The 22071-nt window shown below is 39.8% G+C and overlaps 2 protein-coding genes across 5 annotated transcripts; one reads left to right on the forward strand and one right to left on the reverse strand.

Moving 5' to 3' along the window:
- Positions 1 to 1942: 1942 nt before the first annotated feature.
- Positions 1943 to 13780, forward strand: LOC103471272 (myozenin-2). 4 transcript variants are annotated; one of them, XM_081611382.1, is made up of 7 exons: positions 1943 to 2068; positions 6297 to 6388; positions 6996 to 7102; positions 9147 to 9304; positions 10718 to 10871; positions 11407 to 11590; positions 12326 to 13780. In XM_081611382.1, exons 3-7 carry the CDS (start codon positions 7003 to 7005, stop codon positions 12507 to 12509), a joined length of 780 nt encoding a protein of 259 aa, XP_081467508.1. In that variant the 5' UTR covers positions 1943 to 2068; positions 6297 to 6388; positions 6996 to 7002; the 3' UTR covers positions 12510 to 13780. The 4 variants fall into 4 exon arrangements, with proteins under 4 accessions (XP_081467508.1, XP_008418376.2, XP_008418378.2 ...); XM_008420154.3 differs by lacking the exon at positions 1943 to 2068 and having other exon boundaries at positions 6085 to 6388; positions 7012 to 7102; XM_008420156.3 differs by lacking the exon at positions 1943 to 2068 and having other exon boundaries at positions 6088 to 6388; positions 10718 to 10799.
- On the reverse strand, positions 13430 to 20124 carry rbm22 (RNA binding motif protein 22). Its single transcript, XM_008420152.3, has 11 exons — positions 19971 to 20124; positions 18792 to 18845; positions 18675 to 18704; positions 18434 to 18566; positions 18241 to 18341; positions 17773 to 17945; positions 15930 to 16130; positions 15657 to 15821; positions 15269 to 15354; positions 14487 to 14615; positions 13430 to 14405 (listed from the first exon to the last, which is right to left on the reverse strand). The coding sequence occupies exons 1-11, from the start codon at positions 20022 to 20024 to the stop codon at positions 14251 to 14253; spliced, it is 1281 nt and encodes a 426-aa protein (XP_008418374.1). The 5' UTR covers positions 20025 to 20124; the 3' UTR covers positions 13430 to 14250.
- Positions 20125 to 22071: the final 1947 nt, after the last annotated feature.

Raw genomic sequence — 22071 nt, forward strand, 5'->3', positions numbered from 1 at the left:
ATATTGTAGGCAAGAAAACTTGAGTCCAATGAAGACGACATGAGAAGAATGTTAGAAATTGCAACTTTGATGCAGATTATCTATTATTAATGACTGCAGACTTCTGAAAAAAAATCTTCAAGAACACTGCACAATAGATATACTTAAAAAAAAAAAGCAAAGGAACTTGGTTAGGAAAAAATTGCATTAAGAGTATGAAAAAAAGCACAGCATGCAATTCAGACCGTACGAGCGTTGACAGAGAGCTCTCCTTTGCGTGACTTTTTATCCAATTTCACAGAAATCATCCTGGACTGGACTTTATCCAGATCTTTACATCTTTCATTTCAACAGTTATGCTATTTACCCAGAATGAATGGTGGAACAACGAATCATTGACTTGGATCTACGGGATTTTGGACCGCAAACAACCACAGACACATGGCATAAAAAGCAAATCTAGGCTGCCAAATGGGCTGATCAGACATCAGAAACTGCACACAGTGTGCGGACACTCAGTGTAGCCACTTTTCTTTTGACGTCTCTCCTGAAGCCATGTACGAGCAGGTCATTGATGTTCAGGCTGGTCTTTAACACTTCAGAGAGATTAGGCCCTACTGTCTCACACGAGAGAGCACAACGAGATAAATCGATCATAAATAACTCAATTTTACAAGAAAGAATAAGGCAAGTAGAAATCTAATCTAACAACAGAAGCTCTGCCCACAGCATGTAATGTGTAAAAAGACAGATATGACTGGCTACGTCCCGTTTGGCATGCTGCAGCATTGATAATGTAAAAAATAAAAATAAGATAAAATGCATGCCGCTGTTAACTTTTCTGTAGCCTGGTCCATAACAACCTTCAGAGCAGCAGAGATTTTTGCTTGCATAAGAAAACGTTTTCAAAGAGGAAGGAGATGTTTTGGTAATGCACTCTGAGGAAAACACTCTCACTTGCAAATGGGTTCCCATTAGGCTCACAAGAGCTGCACTGTTTGATTACAAGCTAATTAGCAGCTCATTTCATGCATGGTAAGTGCTGCTAGAATGGGCCCCTGATTTGATTCACTGCCCGGGCTTTTATTTCCCTGCTCCTAATTCACTTTAGCTCTTGCTGCATTTTTGGAATGTTTTACTTTTCAGCCATAGCCTTTTTAATAAAGATCTGTATCACTGTAGTGTTTGTGTGTGTATGCGTGTACGTGTGAGTGTGTGTTCATGTGGACCGCTCATGCGCAGTCGTTTCCAAGAAGATGATGGGTTCCCCACTCTGGTATGTATCTCGTTTGTCCTTTTCGTTTGAAGCCGTGGCTCCACTCGTTCCAGCTCTTCCGGATTTGGAGCTTTTACAGGAGCAAGCGAAAGCAAACAGGACAATACTTTATGAAGGGTGCTTTTTAGATTTTAGCAGGTCACAATAATTGGATTGTGTTAATGGAGCTTTCGCAGTGAATTCAGTTTTTAGCTGGGAGCAGCTGCTCATTGGGATAGCTTAGTATAAAAAATATTTAAGTAGCTGGACAGGCTAAATCAAACTGCAATAAATATCTTAAAGCATCTGAAACTTCCCAAGCAAATGTGTGCAATGAATTATAAAAAGTTTGATCAATTTTGGGATGTGGTTGATTCTCATAATGAATATGAAGCATAAAAACATTACCGCTAAAATGAGGATCAAGTGATTGAGATGGGTTAAGCAGATATTGAGTATAGAGATCACATATATGCGATCTGTTTTGCTGAAATTGATTTCTATACATGGCAGGAAAAGGAGATGCAGCTACCTATTGTAGCCCCACACAAGCACACCCAATAATATCAAGCGCACGCAGTGGAATACTGTCATCCTATTGGCTGGAACGGTTGCTAGGCGACGGTACTCCTTGATCCGCGAAGGGGCAGACAATATCCAAGCGAGCAGTGAGGTTTGCGAGCGCAGATTTAATCCGCGCAGAGAGAAAGTTTGCGCACGAGGAGAAAATCTGAGGGAGAACAACAGAGAATATTTGAAAGAAAGCAGATGCTTTTAGTGGAAACATTACAAGTTTTGAGAGCAGAAACGACATCCGACTTTCAAACTTAAAAGGTAAGTAAAATTTCCCTATAAATATGTACCAAAATCTCGTATAAGATTTTGGTATATAGATTCAACTTTGCGTTGAATCTATGTCATTAAGAATTACTTTAAATGCAAACGAGAATCAAAGCCCAATTGCAGCAGAAACAATTGGGTTTTGATAAGTTAAGATAAATTAATCTTAAGGCTTTTGTGGGCATTTTTTTTTTACCAGGGATGCCAATAATCATATAATGTGCTGCAGATCCTTTGCCTAATCTCCAGGGGTCAAGGTTGGAGAACCATAACAATTTTCACTTAGTGAGAATGTTTCCCGGCAGATAAAAGTAGAGTCAACTGGATCCTTCAACCCAGGAGGGTAAACAGTTTGAATGGTCTGTAAAAAAAATAAATAAATAAATAAACTGCAGGGAAACAAACTTGAACTGTCTCCTCCTGTGACAGCAACTCCGTATAATTTTGTTTGGAAGAAAAAAAATCTTTTATAGCTCCTCATCAAACTTTTTTTTTTTTAATGCATTTATTTACATACTTTCTTCATGGTTTCTTCACTTCCTGCACACTTCATTAATTCTCAAAAGAGTAGAAACGAGGAGCCCTTTTGCAGAATCGCCTGCTGTAAAACCATTTGGACGTTTTTATTCTCGTTGCCTTCTTTTTAATGTATGTAGCGCACGTTAAGAAAGCGCTGAACGTTTCCCCCCCCCCCTTTTTTTTCAACCTTATGGCTCAATTTGTAAGCAAACTTTCCTTTTAACCCGAGGAACCCCGATTCAGCGGGAGTTCATTAGCTCACTGCAGAGTCTCTCACGCCGCTGTCTTTTCGCTTTGCTGAAATCAAACAGGTTTTTGTGCACCTGCGGAGGAAAACACTTTGAAAACCAGGCTCTTTCACTGAAAGAGTAAAATGAAAGTTAAGAAGTCGCCGTGCCACACCGGGCTGTAGACACACATCAGAGAGATTCATATTCCATGCGTGTACATTATGTCGTTTCTCATTGTGAACGTTTTGCCTGGTAGGTGCTCTCTCTCTCTCTCTCTCTCTCTCTCTCTCTCTCTCTCTCTCTCTCTCTCTCCCTGACAAGCATGCAGACATCATCGCTGTGTGACTCCTTGATGAGACTCTCACGCAGCGGTTCGCACGTCGTTCGGCTCTAAATTGAAGCTCAAACTGAGCACCGTCAAGCCGACTCTCCCCCCCCATCTGATTGACTTCCAGTCGCTCTCCCAAAGGCAGTGAGGGAAAAAGTTCAGAGTGTGACGACTTCTTCGGTGCTGCAAAAAAAAAAAAAAGAATTTTAATGAGTTTAGCTCTCAATGCGTAAGAGATAACAGGCCCACTTAATTTCTCAGCTTTTGCTCTCTCTCCCGCTGTCAAAGCAGCCAATAAGGTCTTATCTCATGGCCAGCAGGGCAAATCCTTTTAAAGGTGGTCTTATTGCAGAAGCTTCGGTCTCATTGTTCCTGTGTCAGATGTCGGTGCCCGGTGGCTTTTCACTGCTCGCTATGGGACATGAACACAGAATCCTATTCATTTTCTATGTGCTTATTCTCTGACATCAAACACGTTGGCTTTCTCCACTAAGCGCTGTATGTGCTTGGGTTTTTCTTTCCAGAGATAAACTGAAAAACATGAGCTCTTTATTCTTTTTTTTTTTTCTTTTTTTTTTTGTGAATAAATGTTATGCTAAACAGATGCAAATATATTCAGGAACAAACTCTGTGTTATTTATTTTATCCTCTTGTGAGAAAACATTGCAAATTCTCATCTCTAACAATTACGACCATATTTAGATGTCAGCCAAGAAAAGACCAATCCTTTACAGAGCCTTGCTCTTGCAGTATTCCAACTGTGTGAATTTTTTTTTTTCTTTCTCGTTGTCTCATTACAACCACAACTGTCAGTGGATTTTATTTGCAATTTATGCGATTGAACAAAACAAAAAAAAGAAGTGGAATGAGAATAATTTTCTTCTTATTTTTCCATCCGTCCACCCAACAGCTCCACTGTCTAAACCCGAGGGTCCAGGCAGGTTGCAAGGGGGGCTGGTGCCTCTCTCCAGTGGGACGGGGGAGCCAGTCCATCACTGGCCAAGATAGAGACCCAAACCCACAGACACACATAAATATGTTTATCCATGAGGTGGTTTTATTAGTTTTTAATTGACGTTTTCTTATCAAACGTGGGGGTTGAATAAAACCCAAGATATAGATTTTATTTGCAAAAAATAACTAAACCCGACTCATTTACCATCCATTTTACAATGGCTCTGCTTTGCGTTGGTCATTCCGATAGAAGGCAGTATGAAATCCACAATCTCTTCTCAGCCGGCTATTCTTTGGTGCTGTCTCCTCAATTCCTCCAAACGTCAACCTTGAGTTTCTGCCAGTTCCGTTCCCAGAGCCGTGCGTGCATGTGGGCTCCAGTGTCAACAAAGTGCCTTTTTATAGCGTGCAGCGCGATGGTCAAGCTACATATCTGTTAGAGGCTGTCAGTAAGCTGCCCCTCATCCGGGGAAACAAGGAGCCTCCACTATCATGTTTAGCATGACTGGCGTGGGGAATGTCTATGAAGCTGGCACTCATCGCCGTCAGTAAAGATCATCTTGGTTATTCCATGCTTCACTGAGGCCCCGTGCAATATCTGGCACGAATGTGATCATAAATATTTTAGTTTATAAATACAGAAGGATTTTTTTTTTTTTTGAAGCAACTCATCATATTTTGTTTAATTGTTACTTTGTGTTTGTATTGGCAATTATTAAGCCCTAATAAAATCATAATTGAAGGTTTAAAGAATAGTGGCAAGCCAGACATCGACGTTAATTTCTTAATAGCATGCAATGCTTGTACAATTTACAATGGAATCGGCGATTTTGTTCAAAGCAGCTGTTTTTTAGTGTTGATTTTTTTTATTTTCTCTTGTTAGTCAAAATTAAAGTCAGACTTAAAAAAATAAAAAATAAAACAGTGTGGGATTATACCACTCTAATAAAATGTTAATTTATTTTAAGGCTTTACATATTTGTCAGGAATGGGAATGAAATGTTTACGTGCCCAATTTATGACGCCTGACGTTGGTGATATTATGAAATATTTAGGATTACAGAGCCTCATAAATGCATTGGAACCCTCACAGTGATTATAAAATGGGTGTTTTATTTTCCTCTGGTTATCCTCTCACCGTCCTTCTCAGAAGTCGTTTTCTCAAGCATTGGAAATTCAACAGTGATTTGTTGTGAACGCGATAACTCCACGTGTCACAAACTGCTAAACCATGAGTCTGAATAAGCTGAAGGGGACGTGACTGATTCTGTTTGATCACAAAGGCAGAGCTGCACAGAAGCTGGGACGTTCTTTGTCAAAATGCTTCTTCTGCTAAACAATTCTCCTTAATAAACCATTAAAGAGCAGCCGCCTCTCGGCCTCATTTGTGCATCAGCAGATGAATATTTGTCACTAAGGATGACTTAACGTTTACTTTCCGAGGCCAGGAGGCTTCCCACTGGGAGACAGAGGTAGGCAAGGGCAAAATCAATTTCCAATCTCAGCAGAGATAAAGGCAAAGTTCCCTCCTCCCCCCCACCACTAGGCTTCTGCTAAGTTCAGGAAATCAATTTGTGAGAAAATACAACTTGATAGAAAAAAAAAAAAAAAAACTCACTTGAGTTTAAACAGAGCAACCAAATTTAAAAGTCATTGCTTAAAAGGTGAAGCTAAAGCAAATTTGGTGTTAATCTGCATTTGTTACATGGTGGCCTGAACAACTGAGAGCTGTGTAATCCCAATAACTCAGGGTAGAAAAGGTCAGAAAATGGAGGACCAACCTGCCTAAACAAGAAAACATAGCAGTGATGATGATGATGATGATGATGATGATGATGATGATGATGATGATGATGATGATGATGATGATTGCTACCTCATCAATTTCAAAGGTGCCTCCACAAAAAACACATGTGGATGCTTTGCCTTTCTTTGATAGTGTCTGGACAACTGCTGCAAGCTCACACAAGCATGCGCGTGCAGAGGAGATCCGGTTTTTACAATCAAAGCTGCCCCGAGGTCAGGATGTAAATCTTTGCACTTGCCCCCACCACCCTAATCACCTTTTTATAACCCCACAAAAACACCCCCTCATTTTGTCCTTACTGCCTTAGCTCTCTGCTAAAATAAACCCAGTGAGGTAAGTGCCAGAGGCATCCCGAGATGAGTTTTATACAGTCTGTTCCTTCAGGGTTGAGGAGTGTCCGAGCTGAGCGGAGAAGCATCCCAGATCCGTAGTGGGACGAGGAGCAAAACCCAGAAGAAAAAGAGAAGGAAACACAGGTAAGGTTGCAAATAAAGGCTTTCTAATCATTTGTACGCTTTGACATGAGGCACGATTAGACTTAGCAGAGTGAACTGTATCCAGGGACAGCGTGTGTAATTTTTGATGCTATCTGGTCAGAGAAATGTTAGCTAACAACATGCATATGTCATTAAATAAAACTAAAACCGATATACAACTTCATACCTGAGGCAAGTGTTTGGCACTAACAATAACATCATTCTTCTCGAAACTGTTAGAGATTTGCTCTATTATTCAGTATTTATGTAACACAAATCCCATTTAAAAAATTTTAATTTGCTCAAATTGTGTTTAAGGCATCAAATAAATAAAGTGTTACCCGAGCACACACAGAACATGTTTTTGTAAGAGAAGGAGGATATAACTTAAGGGGTTAATAACAAGGGTCCATCTGAAAGTATGGTATGAGTTTATAGAGTAAGGAGTTCATAAGTTTCTTACCTCTGCCTTCTCCTTTTTGAGCAAGCTAAGGTGATTGTGGTACAAAAATGTGTGTCTTTTGCATTTTTTTTATTTATGTGTGTGATTTTATACTTCTATCATCTTCAAAATACATAAATAAACAAATGAATATTGATTATACAGCCTGATCATGATTAAGGGAAAACCATTGGAGATGCATTCCAGAGTGGATGGCTTGACGAGGCAGAGGATGCTGCAAGCCAAAGCTCTGTCTCAGGAGGCCAGAGGAGGTAAGAACTTAAAGGAGCGACACAAGGGATTTATGTTCACTGTTGGGTTTTGGGGACAATATGGCCAGGAGGGCAGCAGAAGCACACAAAACACAAAGAAGTCCTCTCTCTGTTGCAGCTCAAACAACTTCTTTAAGACCTTTTGTCCACGTCAGGTCAGTAGGAATATGTTATGTTATGCAGTTTAAAAACTTTCCAAACTGTGAGGATACCTGGCTGTGCACCACAGCTGGCTAAGATGATGTTGCTACTGGAGCTTAATTAATTCATGGAAAATTACTTATTTCTCATAGAGACTGAACTGCCCATGGTCGTCGTCGATTCAAAATAAAAATATGCATAAACTCGGCCGTCTCTGTCCTGAAGATTACATTTGTTGTAAATCTAAAAAGCCAAAGCCTGAACAGGTCAACACTTTTCAGCAAACGTAACGATGGGACTTGAAGCACAGCTGCCTGTGAGCACATGTGACAACTTAACACTGAAAAGGCTACAATTTATTTAACTCCTTGACATAATGTGAGATCACAGCTGGGTGTGTCAGGTGTAACCGAACCAAACATCAAAGTGTGTAGCTTCTCTTCTCGGAAACAAGTGGACACTGATACTCTGAAATCCTCGGAATGGTAATGCGTGGATGGCCAGCTGGGACTATCCCAGCTGGCTGCTTGCTACTCCAGTCCCGTCCGCTAGTAAGGCTTTGAAAATTATTCTCCTAAACTCAGCAAAACGTGACTCCCACCGCTGAATTATACACAGGCTGATCAAAGGCAGCTCCTCTAGGGTGGCATGGGCCCAGACTTCTCCCAACACTTATCATGTGCGAGTAAAAAGGACCATCTGTTCTGACACAAGTCTTTCATCCAAAGATCCTATTTATATGCCCAGTTTCCCATTTAACTCTGGAGCACAACAAACATTACACACCACTTGACATCATCTCGAGGCTATTTCAGGCCATCCATCATGCCGCAATACAACCTAAGAAGGGACCCCCTGAGCAAAAACTGCATGGATACTTAGTGACGGCACACATGCTTTGGCTTTTAAATATCAGTCCAGCTCAGCTGTTTCATGTTGACAGAAACAAGAAGAGCACTTGGGACTTCATGACTTGCCAAGTGTCTTTTTTTTTTTTTTTTCTGCTTTCCCTTTCTTTGTAAATTGCTGGAGTTAAAGCTGATTCAAATTTATGAATTGAAATGTGGAAGTATTGGTGATATGAGAGAAGTTTGACTTTTTCAAAGCTTTAAATGATTTCAGACAGCAGGGGGGGAAAAAAAATCATTTTTAATCCTGTCGTTTGATTTGGACATAAAAAATAAAAAACTTTTGCATTTAAGACAAGCAAAGCCCTCCAAGAAAGAATAAGGCAAGAAATATACTACTCAAATGGCTTATTGAGTAGTAAAAAATAAAAAATAGTCTGTTTTCTGAGAACAAAACGATTAGGGAATCTTCAACATTTGAGTGGATAAATAAATAATGATACAAAAACAACATGAATTTTTAAAAAATGAACAGGATTTCTACTGTACAATGAATATAAGTAAAACACTGGAGGAATCTGGAGGCGCAAATAGAGGATGACTGAACTTAAAACCATTAGTTTTCGGCCCTATAACAAATAATGCACTACAATTATCATATGGACAAAGGGTTAATGGGAAAACTCTTTATAGAAGGCAACAATAAAGACACAGTTTTACATTAACTACCAAGGATTTAATTTTTAAAAAAGCACATGTTCACCTTATAGCCAAATAATTAATTCTGACGCATGAGGGATGGATGAACCATTAGATGAAATTTAAAATATACCATGCCTGTTGTTATGAGTTATATGTCCACTTACTGTTTGGGTTAAGAGTTGTCTTAAGGGAAAACACATAACAGATTACTTTTAGATCTTATAAGCTCTTGCAAAGGACTGAACACGATCATTTCTATTTATTTGTGGCAACCTAAAAGCCACAAATAAATGAACGTATGCATTTCTCACACAGAATGAGTCAGTGAATCACTTGCTACTTGCTTCTGACAGGTCTGAACCTGGGGAAGAAGATCAGCGTACCAAAAGATGTGATGATGGAAGAGCTGAACCTTTCCTCCAATCGAGGCTCTCGCATGTTTCAGGAGAGGCAGAGGAGAGCCGATAAGTTTACGCTAGAGAACGCTGCCAATGGACCTTTCAACACAAATGTAAGAAATAGAAAACAGACACATTGTAAAATGCTAAAGTATTCTTTATTCTTTCCTGAGAGTTTATGTGATAAGCTACGCAAAGAGCATTATTATTGTGATTTGAGAGAAAAACAACACATAGTTTTCATTCTTTTTGCTCAAGATAAACAATTTTTAAGAGTTTGTCGTTCACTCCGTAAGTCTGGTCTTTATGGGAGAGGAGAAGGAAGACTAAAAGAATGGATAAAATATTTATTTCATTTATTTCCTTTGGCCAAAAGGTGAGGTATAAATAAAGTTGCCTTGCTATTATTTCAAAAAACGTTTTATATTGTTTTTGGGTAGATTTCCTGTTCTGTATGTGACCAGTTTTGAATTTGACATGAATTCACCTGCATCCCACCCCGTAAACTATCTGTTTTGCTTTTTTTGTTCAAAGTGGAAGATGTGTTTCTCCAAATCTGCACACATTTAAAGTCAAATATAATGAAACCAATGAACAATATAGAATAGAGCTGATGCGTGGCTCAGAAGAAAACTATTGTGCCTGTCTCAGCTTGTAGCGTGTTATGTCAGGACACAGCAAGCTCCAGTACTCCAGTCAAATTAGACCAAAATTGAACATTGTGGTCAAAATGCTATTTATGGTAGGAAACTAAGTCTGTCCATCACCCCCACCATGATGATGGCTACGTCACACTGGGTTATTTTTTGTCACAGTAGGGACAGTGAAGCTGAGCAGAGTTGATGGGAAATGGGTGGAAGCAAGAGGCTGCAAATGACTTAAGGGTGGAAATGAAAAGCTTACTCATGTGTTAGTTTAGTCCAGTGAAGTCCGGACATAAGTCCAATAGAGAATCTGTAATAAGACCGCACAAATGAATTCCAAGCTGATCTTTAGCAGTTTCATGCACTGGAGTAAAACCACGTGTCGTTTTCCTTTCATTTCACAATTGCAAACTACTTTGTATTGCTTTATCCCATGAGGCTCTAAATGTTGTTTGGTAGCTTATTATTAACAAAGCAGATTTTTTTTAGCTATGTTCCAATCAAATATTCAAATAATAAATTTTTTTTTTTTAATATTTCTTTAAACCTGAGTTTAAAAAAATATTTTGAGTTTAAAAAAACTCAAAATATGTTTTGAGTTTAAAACATATTTTGTTTTACACTCAAACAAAATATTTGAGTTTTGTTTGAGTTTAAACCTGAGTTTAATATACATTAAACTCATCAGTTAGTATTTGATGAGTGGACGTCTTTGGTAGGCGTACTGTATTCCCGAGGCTAAACATTTGATAAGCTTTCCCACGGTTGCTGTCTCAAGCAGAGCAGCATCACTGTTACAGCCAAAGCATAAAGCCATAAAGTATTGCCATTTGAGTGTTAGATATACATTTACAGGAACCCTAATCAGCGTGTATCCTGTAGGCTCATCTTGAACTCAGTCCCCCCCTGCAGTCAGTCTCCGTGCCGCAGGGAGGAAAAGAGAACCAGGCTTTCTCCATCCCCGGTAAGCACAGCCTGGTCATGAACCTTCAGAAGACTGTAGCAAAGAAGGGCAATCCCAATGTCCTGGCTCCAGGTAAATGGTAACACGCTGCGAAAAAAAGGACAAGCTCAGACTGTGCTTTCAGCATTGCCGGCGCTTGAGGAACGCATGGACACTGTTGCACCACGACTCACCTTTCCAATCGCACTCCCAGCACATTAATTTGTTTTATTATAATCAGAGAAAGGGGAGCTGGCAGTTTGTGGAAAGCAATTATCTTGTGAGCATCTTTGCTGAGGGCTGTTGTATATTTGGCCTGGCAGAAAGCACTGCTTCCAGTCTGACTGATGAGCAACTAAGCTCCGTTTATTATCAGGGATTCACACTGAGATCTCATTACTGTCATTCCTATTGCTGACAGGAGTGACATCAGAGAGATTTGCATGTAAATTTTTATCCCTATGCGCTTGGAAACAGCATGTTTTTTTTATTCAGGGGGTGGGGGCTGAATTTAATTGAACAGTTTCTCAACTGAAAGTACTCGAAATTACTCAAACACATCGTTGGCTTTATTTAGGATCCTGCTTCACCGCTATCACGTTTTTTCTTTTGTTTTTTTCTTGGCCAGGCTACTCTGGGCCCCTAAAGGAAATTCCACATGAGAAGTTCAACACAACGGTAATCCCCAAATCCTACTGCTCCCCATGGAGGGAAGCTTTGGGAGGCAGCGAAGAGCTTCTGAATACGCTCAACACCCAGCTGCCACAACCCCCACAAAGACTACAGCCTGCTAACTACAGGTGCTTCAACAGGTAAATCCTTTCCTCCATCACCTGATAGGTCTCTGCAAGTGAATCAAATACATACGTTTTTTAAAGCACGGACGCCGAGGCCCGTCTATCTCCAAATAGTCCCACGGATGACCTAACCGAAGAGATCCATTATCATCTGTTCCCCCGGCTCCGGTCCATGTTTCCACAGGTTGAAAATGAATCCAGTGTCTGGCTTTCAGCTCCTTGGACTGTGGCAGCATCGTGGTTATTTTAATCTCTGGGCCTTGACAGATGATCCACAGGAAGGAGGGGAGAGTGGGGGTCTACAAGCTTTCATGACCCAATAAGACATATAGCACACGGAAAGGGAGTCGTCTTTCACATGACATACGTGCAAGACAGAGCAAATGTGAAGCCAAGGCAGATGGGGAGATGAGGCCGGCAGGCGAGGCAAACTGAAAGAAACGCTGTCAGTCAAACTGATTCAGTCCGCCTGTGAGGAGGAGCTGTACCCCCTGTGGAGAGATCCTCTTACATCCTTAAGATTATTATGAAATTACAGCGTCTTATAGCTGAACTCTTAATCGTCGGAAAGAGAGGTTGAGTTCAGGGCGCACCCAGTTTTAATGGTGTTAAACCCTGGTGGGTTTTAAAAAAAATAAAAATCTTGTTTGAAGCAGTGCATATCATGTGTCATGTAAAAGATTTTCACTGTTACCTCAAGCAGAGCTACTTGATATAACCCTCTTTTATTCCCCCCCACCCTTTTTACAGAACTCCGATGCCATTTGGCGGCACAATGGCCAGCAAGAGAGTCATCCCAGTTATTGGCTTTGAGGCCGTGGAGCCCCAGAAGCTTCCCGGCGTCGCCCTAGACCGCATGTGTCGACGGCCAAACTTCAACAGAGCGCCGAGGGGATGGGGAATAGACTACAGCCCTGAATCTAATGAGCTATGAGTGACTTTGTGAGATAAAACCTGAAGCACAAGCCTCTCTCCTCGAAACGGTCCCTCTGTTGATTGCAACAATCGAAAGGAGAAGTTGGAAGAAAAAAAAAAATTAAGACTCCAGCATAATAGTGGTTTGCTACTAATGAGTGTTGTGAGCATACAGAGGCAGGCGATGATGGGCAGAGTCACAGGTTCACAATGCCTTGCAGAAGTATTCACCTCCACAAGGGATAGGTTGTAAAACTAAATCCCATGTTTTTGTGAGTCCAACAGAGCTCTGGGCGTACGGCTCTTACATTCTGAAAATGTAAGAGGTGATCTATCAAGACACGGCCGTCTACCTAACCCAACAGGCCATGAGAGAGGAGCACGATTCAGAGGGGCAGCAAGGAGTCTCATAGTAACTCTGGAAGCGCTGCAGAGGTGATGCCTCAGGTGAAAGAAACTATTCACGGTGCAACTATACGTCGTGCATTGCACATACGGCCTTTAAGGAAGAGCTAAAGAATCCAAGTAGTGAATAAAGGAAGACCATGCTCTGGTCAGATCAGGCACGGAATATTTTTTCACCTACAATCAAAAAGCTATTTTCGGTGGAAACCTAACCACCAATGCCATGCTGAGACAAAGCTATTTTTATCTGGGATACAGAAACCTGATGGATCCTAAATATTTAGCTTTAATGGTTTAGGTTAAAGCAAATTCATGTGTTTATAACAGTCTAGTCGACGCTCAGGCATGAATCTAGTTAACACTCTGTGGAAAAATTTGAATATTGCCATCTGCAGATAGTTTCCATCTACTTTGACTGAGCTACAAAGAGTAGGCAAAGTATCAGTATCAAGATGTGCAAAGCTAGTTTCTGTCATTGCAGTACGAGGTGGTCGATCAGAAACGCATGCTCCATTTTTCAGATTTTATTTGTAAAAAGAGTTTAAAACAATTTATCAACTTCCTTCCATCTCACACACATGAAGTGTTGTGTTGGTGTATAAAAACTGCATTACAACAAAGTTCATAGTTGTGACAAAAGGTAAACATGTTCAAGGAAAATGAATACTTTTGCAAGGTACTGCATGAAGTGATCCCAACATATATTTTGACTCATCAAAACCCATCTGTCCTCTCTTGTTTTTACTTTGTGAATTTAATTCTGTCATAACGATATGTAGTAATAAATGTACGAGAAGATAATTATTGACAAGGGTGTCATTTTAATGAGAAGTGAAAATAAGTAAAGAAAATTTTACAATAAAGTCAATATGATGTTCAAATTGAGATGGTGTCCAATAAAAAAAAAAAAAAAAAAAAAACTCAAACTAAATGAAATGAACAGATTTAAAAATACTTATCAGTATTCAACTCCAGGTGAAAAAAAAAAGCAAAATGAGACAGAAACAAATTTACTGAAAAGACTAAGTTCTTATATGTACAATGGTTCCATGTGGTCCTGGTCATATCGGCCTCATGCCCAGAGGCTGTTTTAACTGTTTGCTATTCGTTAATATTCCCTAGCGCGACCAAAGTCGTAGAGTTAAACTCTGACCGTCACCTCTCATGGCACAGAATTCATTTGCAGCTCTGTAGGTTGTATTAACAGGAGATAACTAATTCCTGTGCAGCGTGTTTTTTTTCTGGAAGCAGTCCTGTGGCCCGTAGAAGCCTTGAACATGCACGCAACCAACCAGGTTTGACATGAGAACGCCAGAGAAATCTAATCACAGCCCAACGTCACTCCGCTCTCGCGGCTATTCGGTGTGGCGTGAGCCGTGTGCCGAGTGGGCACCCATGCGCTGGGGATCCTGGGACGGGTAATGGATTGTACCAGGGGGTCTCATTGTCATGGGAGGGGGGACAGGTGGGGCCATGGGACCCATGGGGTGAAACATCGGAGGGCCGTAACCTGAGGAAAAATAAACAGTTTACTATCTTAGGCATCTGCATTCACTCTGCGTCAGTAACACTAATCATGATCTCCTTCTACCTGGTGGAGGGGGGTTGATGCCTGGAGGTGGCGGTAAAGCAATGTTCATGATGGCAGGTGAGGAGCTCGGGTCGAGGTTGAAGTAGTTTGCTGGAGCCTCTTCATCGAGAGCTGGTGGTGGAGGAAGTGCTGACAGAAAGGGGGGAAACAAAGCCTGTCACCGTCTACATGTATTAGGGCTGTATATTGCGATTACTTCAGTAATTTAGTATTAACGATTAATCTGGAAAGAAAATTGCCACATTTTGTACAATATTAGAAATGTTTTAAAATATCCAAATAAGCAAACTCCTTATTTAAACAAGATGAAACAACATAGCCTTTCACAAGCGTATGCTAGATCATTTGTAGCAAAGGATGCATCTGTAGCTAAATAAATACTTCTACCATCAACGTGTGAAAAGCTCAGCCCTTTCTGCTTGATTTATTAATACAGTCTAATCTAATGATTATTTTTGGATTTATTAATTTATCAATAATCTCAAAGAAAAAATTAATAGAAGACTTTTTTTTACAGAATAAAGCAAAACCTGTGCCAGAATATATTTACAAAGATTTTTTTTAATTTTAATTAGAAAATGTGCATATTTTTGTAGTTTTGACTTAGTTACTGCTCTTAGTAAGTTGCTTTTTCAGCAAATTGCCTTTTTAGAGTTTGTATACACTAGTTAATGATTAATTTATTACTAAATTAGTTGACGATTACTTCAATAATCGATTCATCACGATTAATCGTTTGAGTCATACGTGTATTTTGAAACTCTTCTGGCGGCTGCACTCACCTCCCGGCAGGCCAGGTACAGGATCCAGTCTGGTTCCCATTTCACTCACTCCCTCCTTTCCATCCTTTCCTCTGGCTGCCTGAGACCTAAAGAGTCACACCATCTGCATTAGACGCCCGTTCATTAAACGCAGGGTAGCAGCTGAAAGCAGCATTCGTCACAGACAATCTTCGTCTCCAGCCAACTCTCACTGCGTCAGTAATAGTCACCTTTTAACAGCCCTGTAGTTACCAATTTACTGACACTTGTAACAGCAATGCTGGGATTAGCTCAGGCTGCTACACTCATTCTCCTTGAAAAGCACCTGGCATTTAACAAGCACATTATAGCACATCCCTCAAAGTGGCTCTGCTTGGTGCGGCAGGACGGGAGTTCAGAAGCGACTTACCTTCCCCACTTGACAGTGAGCCTCCGTCCATTAATGATTAGTTTGTTAAAGGACTTTTCTGCAGCCATCTCTGCTGCCTGCCGAGTGGCGAATTGGATGAAGGCACACTGCTGCCTTTGGACTATAGTAATGGTGCGAATTTCTCCAAATTGGTAGAAGTGACCCCTGTAGTGATAAAGAAACAGTTTGCTTAACAAAAGAATGTCACCTAAAGACTATGAATATAAAATTCACTATTTGAAGTTGCAACAGCGCTTGCAATAAAATACTGACTTGAGATCTCCGTCTGTTACTGTATCTCCCAGGCCGCCTATGTAAAGAGTGCTAATGGATTTGTCCTCTGGTGGGTCCAGTCGGGGCATAGTTGAAGCCCGCTTCAATAACTTGTCAGCAACTGGGTCATTGATGCCGTAGTAACGATCTTTAATGTTCTGGTCAGCCAGAGGGTCATCAGGATCTGTAGGCTTCTCGTGCCTGCAGGCAAAAACGGGAAAAAAAAGAATAGAAAAACGAATATACCACAAAGATAAAAAATAATTGTCAGACTGAACACTACACACAAAAAAACATTTGTATTAAACCTTTTATACAATGCTTACACAACAAAATAGATTACAAACAAAACAGGACACACACCCCTCAAATGAGTGATCAAGTTAAAAATAAAACTGATAAAAAAATTGACAAAAATTAGTTAAAAATGATAATGTAGATGATAAAAGTAGTGTACTTATGTATGCTGATAATTTTATAAATGGACATGGTTGAAAATAATCAACATAGGATTGCCATAAAAAAGACCAACAAAAAATTAACATAGCAATATTATAAAGTGAAAATATAGAAATAAAAATTATTCTTATGACAAAATAAATAAAAAAAACTAGTTTTGAATTGACTAAGAATTACAGATATAGAGAAAAAAGTAAAAAAAAAAAAGCATGTTATTTTATTCAGAAAAACTACAACTCTTTAATTAATTCTTATTTCTTCAGGAAGGTCATTCAAGGCCCTATGGTCAACAAATGGTAAACGGATGTCTCCCTGTCTGTTTTAGTTTGGAGTTTTGAAATATTTAAACACATGCTACCTGAAGAAAGGACTGTTCTGGAGGGCTCAAGCAATAAAAAACAAACAAACTGAAAGACAAGATAAACTAGCTGGGACCACTGAGAGCTTTGTAAACAAGCAAAATGACTTTAAAATCTTCAACTTATGAAGTAGCAAGAGTAGAGACTTTAAAATTTTTCATTTAGGACAATTCTACAATTCTTTGTGATTGTAGTTAATCACAAAGAAAGCCTAATTGACTACCGTATTTTACGCACTATAAGGCGCACCGCATTATAAGGCGCATAGAATAGATGCTACAGTTAGGGTTGAATTGAACGGGACGCGATTTGTTCTGTACTCTACAAATGTGGATGTGTAATAATAAAGAAATGGTCCCGAGTACTTTATATTGTAGGCTGCCCCAGTCAATTGTTTTACTCACGGTGTTGGTGTTGCCACATTGTGCCCAACTGCTTTCTGGGTAACACAGACCAACCGACACGCTGCCGCCGCAGTCTCTGTCTCTCTTCCCCCGACTCCCCCGGCTTTAAATGTATAAGGGCTGGTCCCTTGGTAACCCTAGTTGAAGCACCCCGGATGAATCTAAAGCCACTTTGTTAACATAAAGAATGCCAACAAAACAGTCCGACTCTGATCGGCGAGGAGAGCCTTCCGCGACTGGGCCGGGCCGGACGATGGTCACCCTTCTCTGTTCGCGCATAGCATGTTCGTGGAGAACGTGGTGCTACACGACTTGCAGACGACCCGATTATCAGGTAGACAGGTCAGTCAAACTTTATTAACAAACCAGCGTTCTGACAACTATCCCAGCATGCACCGCGCGCTTCTTCTTCTACAGGCGAAAATGAAGTCAGCGGCTGCTTTCCGTTGTTGCTAGACCTGTTGTGGCTCAATATTGGTCCATATATAAGGCGCACCGGATTATAAGGCGCACCGTCGGCTTTTGAGGAAATTGAAGGTTTTTAGGCGCGCCTTATAGTGCGGAAAATACAGTAGTCAAAATAGTCAACAAAAAAAAAAAAGATTTAGCCATACAGCCCACCTGTAGGGACACTCTTCTCCTCTCTTACACTCCCCCTTCACCCAGAAGGAGCAAATATGAGGCCGATTCCTCTTGTAATACGGCGTAGTTCGGGCCAATTTGAGCAACATGTCGCTGGAGCTTGGAGCCTTACCAAGCTGGCCTACCGGTCGAGTGCCTTCAGAATTGGCTATCTGTAAACACATATTCAAACAGAATCAATCACTGAGAACTGAAAAGTCAGCAAAACAAACGACAAATTGTAGAATAAAGTAATTTTGACAAATTATATTAACAGGAAAATCATTATTAACTGATCCTCTGAAGTATTTCTGGTAGCTGGAAAGGAAATTATTTAAAAAAAACTCCGACACTGACACTACATGGTAAACTATGTCCAAAAATTAGCAGACAATAAATATTTTGCTTAACTATAATCACTGCATTTATAAAAACTTGTTTTAAAGAGCAGTTATTTTGCAAGGTTACCTCTCTCTCCATGTTCTGTGTGTAGTACTCTTTGTTCACATCAGACCTGGGAATCTCGTCTTTAACAGTGAGGCCGGTGTCTCTGACCTGGATAGGCAAACCTTCCAACCACAAACAGAAGGGTTAAAACCAACTTATGTTGCGTAAAACATGTCACACTGGTCAAACTTAGAGCAGACAATCAAAGACTCACCATACTCCAGGTCAAGAAGGCATGTCTGACAAACGTTCTTCATTTTACTGCAGGTCTGACAGACCTCCGTCTTCTTAAAACGCATCCGTGTGCCCGGGCACCATCTGAACACGGTGAAGGGCCGAGCACAGATCTGATGGTCGAAAATGAAAACCTCAGGCATGTTCTTACAATCAAAATGTTGGTTTATGATGTTGTCTCATTACATAGTGTAATACAAGGTCAGAGTTGCAAAACATACCTTGCATTCTTTCCCATATTTCTCCTTGGTCTGTAAAATGAAACAGGAACATGTTTACACCCCTAGCGCTATAAGCATGAATTCAGTTAGCGCAACATCCAGAACATATAGTCTTACCATACGGATGTAAGGATTCTCCCCTAAACATGTCTGGCACAGAATTGGGAAATCCTGGAACAGAAAAATCACAATGGGTCTTCTTTGTGCAAGAAAACAACCACATTTTCTATTTTTATCTCTACTATGGACCAGGATTCTGTGTCTTTAGCAAAGCTAGAATTAATCTTTACGTTTCACCTGTTGATTTATTCATATTTTGTAAGTACTCTCAAGCTCACTTTTTGCTTCAGGCATATTCAAATGTGTGAACGGAACGAGTCCTGAGTCAAGCTCTCTCCCACTTTGCCATCTGTTGAAGGATGCTGTTTCAAAGTGCTTGCAGCTGAACATGACCAGGATTTAATCCATCCATTTCACATCATCAGCCAAACATCTAAATATAAGCGGCTCTGGTGATTTAAAACGTCAACTACATATTCTAAGGTTACAACCTTAATAGTCTGGTGTTTTAAAAAAACACTAAAATGTCAAACACCGGGTCGCTAAAAACAACATATTTACAGCTGTATCAAGTACTGCAACAAGCGGGCAAAAAGTACTGTTGTGTTTTATGCCCTAAACTAGCTGTAACAGACTTAAACTCGAGATCTGGCTTAGCTGCTTTATCTGAAAAGTTGGTGCTAATGCCAAACTGTTAGCTTAGGTATTTCCCTCTGAGGGCCACGCGGATACTATATTTACATTTCTAAGTTCAAATTATTAATTCATCTGACTAAATTGTAATACCACTGCAAAGTTTTGAGGTCAGTATTTTAAATACAAATTCTGAACGTAATATTTTACCGAATTGCGATTATTTTAGCCCTGTCAGTCTCCTAGCGCTAACCTTTTTAGCTTAAGTAGCTAGCTCTAATATAGCCCGTGTTCATATGAAATCCCAAGATAATTCTTTAGAGATCGACCTAGGAAGTTATTACTTTGCTTGTTTATAACTGAGACAATAGAGTCTTTTCATCTCTATACAGTTAATATTCGCACAGCAGCCAACCGCGACATACAGATAGATGCTAACCTATATAGCAGCCACGCTACAATAGCTAGCCGACATTGGCTAGCGGAAACTACTGCTTAAACTGAGGTGGTTTTAAGAGCTACTAAGTGTTGCGTTTTGGCTGCTACATATTTCATTCATTCTTGTTTACTGTCGTAGAAAAACATAACATTGATTCGACATACCGCGTCTTCCCAGTTCTGCCTGTTGTAGGTGTTAGAGCCTAGGGAGGTCGCCATTTTGGAAAGTGTAAGCCAAACTTCTCAGCTAAACAGCTCAAAGCTAGAGAAATTACAGCCGCAGTACCTGACTTTGCCTTTAGGTGTCGCTCTGGTTCCAAAATAATTGAACAAATATGGCTATTTGAAATGATGAATTAAAATCACATTACATGTCAATTTTTAGAAGCACGAATTTATAAACGTAACCTTATCCGTTGTTATAAAAACGTAATACAAATAGGAAAAAAATACTAATTCTAATAATTTTTCCTATCTGTTTGTCTACATATTTGTATATATTTTGAAAGAGAGAGAATGAATGAGACAATTTATTGCTGTGTTAGTGAAATAAACATTTCAATACAAACACAAATAACTAAAATAGTTACAACAGTTTGCTTAGACCAAGAATGTGAAAGATATACGCACCATATGATTACGTTGTTCTTCAGCTGCATTATCACAGGTATATATTTTACATAGTTTTAATGGGTTACTGTTAGGTAAGTACAGGAGAAATACATTTAACAAAGTCAAAACTAACATCCTATTGTACAGTTTTACATATCATTTGAGGCTTCATTTTCCTTTCATCCAGCATGCAACTACTGATTCAACTTTCATGTAAGTGACAAACAAGAGGAAGAGATGGATTCACAGATCCCTCAGAGGTAATGTCATCTATTTTTAATTTATCCATCCACTTGCCATTGATCTGTCCACCTGGCTCAATTCAGGGCAGGGTGTCTTTATTGTGTAAACCTCAGATTAGAGGGGCAAATGATGTCAAAGATTACAGCCGCAGGGCATTAAATCCTGGAAGTTTACTTAAGTTTAGAGGAAGGTTGTCGAGTCAAAGGGCAGAGTTTATTAGATACAAACCCAGGGAGCTGCAAAAGTCTTCTCTCTGTCAAACAGAGACTTGGCAACTGTCGGTTTTACTGTAATAATACTACAATGACACAGAATACATAGAAAAACAATTTCTGTCTCATTTTATTATGGGGGCTAAATAAAAGTCCTGGGATTCGCCTTCTCCAAAAGTCATGTGACTCTCTCTAAAGTGTCATGTGACATGGATGAAACAGCCAGAGCTGTTTTCAAGGAAGACTTTGTCTGGGATTTAATCTCCTAGTAATGAAAAACACACACCTCTTTAGTCACAAGGTTTGTTGTTTAGGTTTGTTAGAACCTTGTGTTCATCTTCTTTAAGTGAGGTTTATTTGTATGACACATTTCAGCAATAGGGTTTTAGCTATAAAAACATTAGACCATGTACAAACAAACCAAAAAAAATCACTACATTACAGTAGCAAAATAAGGAAGAGCGACAAAAAATTAGTAGCTGCTATTTAAAGAAACTCAGGGTTCCGCAGTTTTCTTTAAGTTTGTTTCAGAATATTGGAGCATAAAGGCTAAATGCTGCTTCTTCGTGTATAGATTCGATTCTGGGGATGCAGAGTTTAGACTTGAATCAGAAGGCCTGAGTGGTCTGGAAGGTCGATATAATGACAACAGGTCTTTAATGCATTTTGATGACAAGCCATTCAGTGATTTTAAAGTCTATTTTCTGAGCTACGGGGAGCCAGTGTAAGGACTTTAGAACTGGGGCAGTGTTCTGGATCAGCTGCAGCTGTCCGATCGACTTTTCAGGCAGACTTATGAAGACACAAATTTTATGCCTGTTCAATAATAGCTGTAATAACTGCAACTGTACACTGACTCTTGCTTGTTCCTCTTTAGGTCCAAAAATAATCATGCCAGCTTTGTTTCTGTTCAGCCTGAAAGTTGCTATGAATTGAAGGAAAAAAAAACAAAACAAACAAAAAACACTTTTTTTTTTTTCCTTTTTCGAATCAGAATATTCTCTGTCATTGTTTTTAATGGTGAATTCAAATTCTGCAGTCATGAACACAAACTTTCAGCTGAATAAAAGCACTATTTATTGTAATTAAACGACATTCATTCTAACCCTATGAAAACGGACCAAAACCCACTTTTTGAGGTGGTCTCGGTCCGTTTCCAAATAAACTCCGGTGCGGTATGCAGTGAATACACACTGAAA

Source organism: Poecilia reticulata, chromosome 10 (assembly GCF_904066995.2).
Source record: "Poecilia reticulata chromosome 10, P_reticulata-male-v2, whole genome shotgun sequence".
NCBI lineage: Eukaryota > Metazoa > Chordata > Actinopteri > Cyprinodontiformes > Poeciliidae > Poecilia > Poecilia reticulata.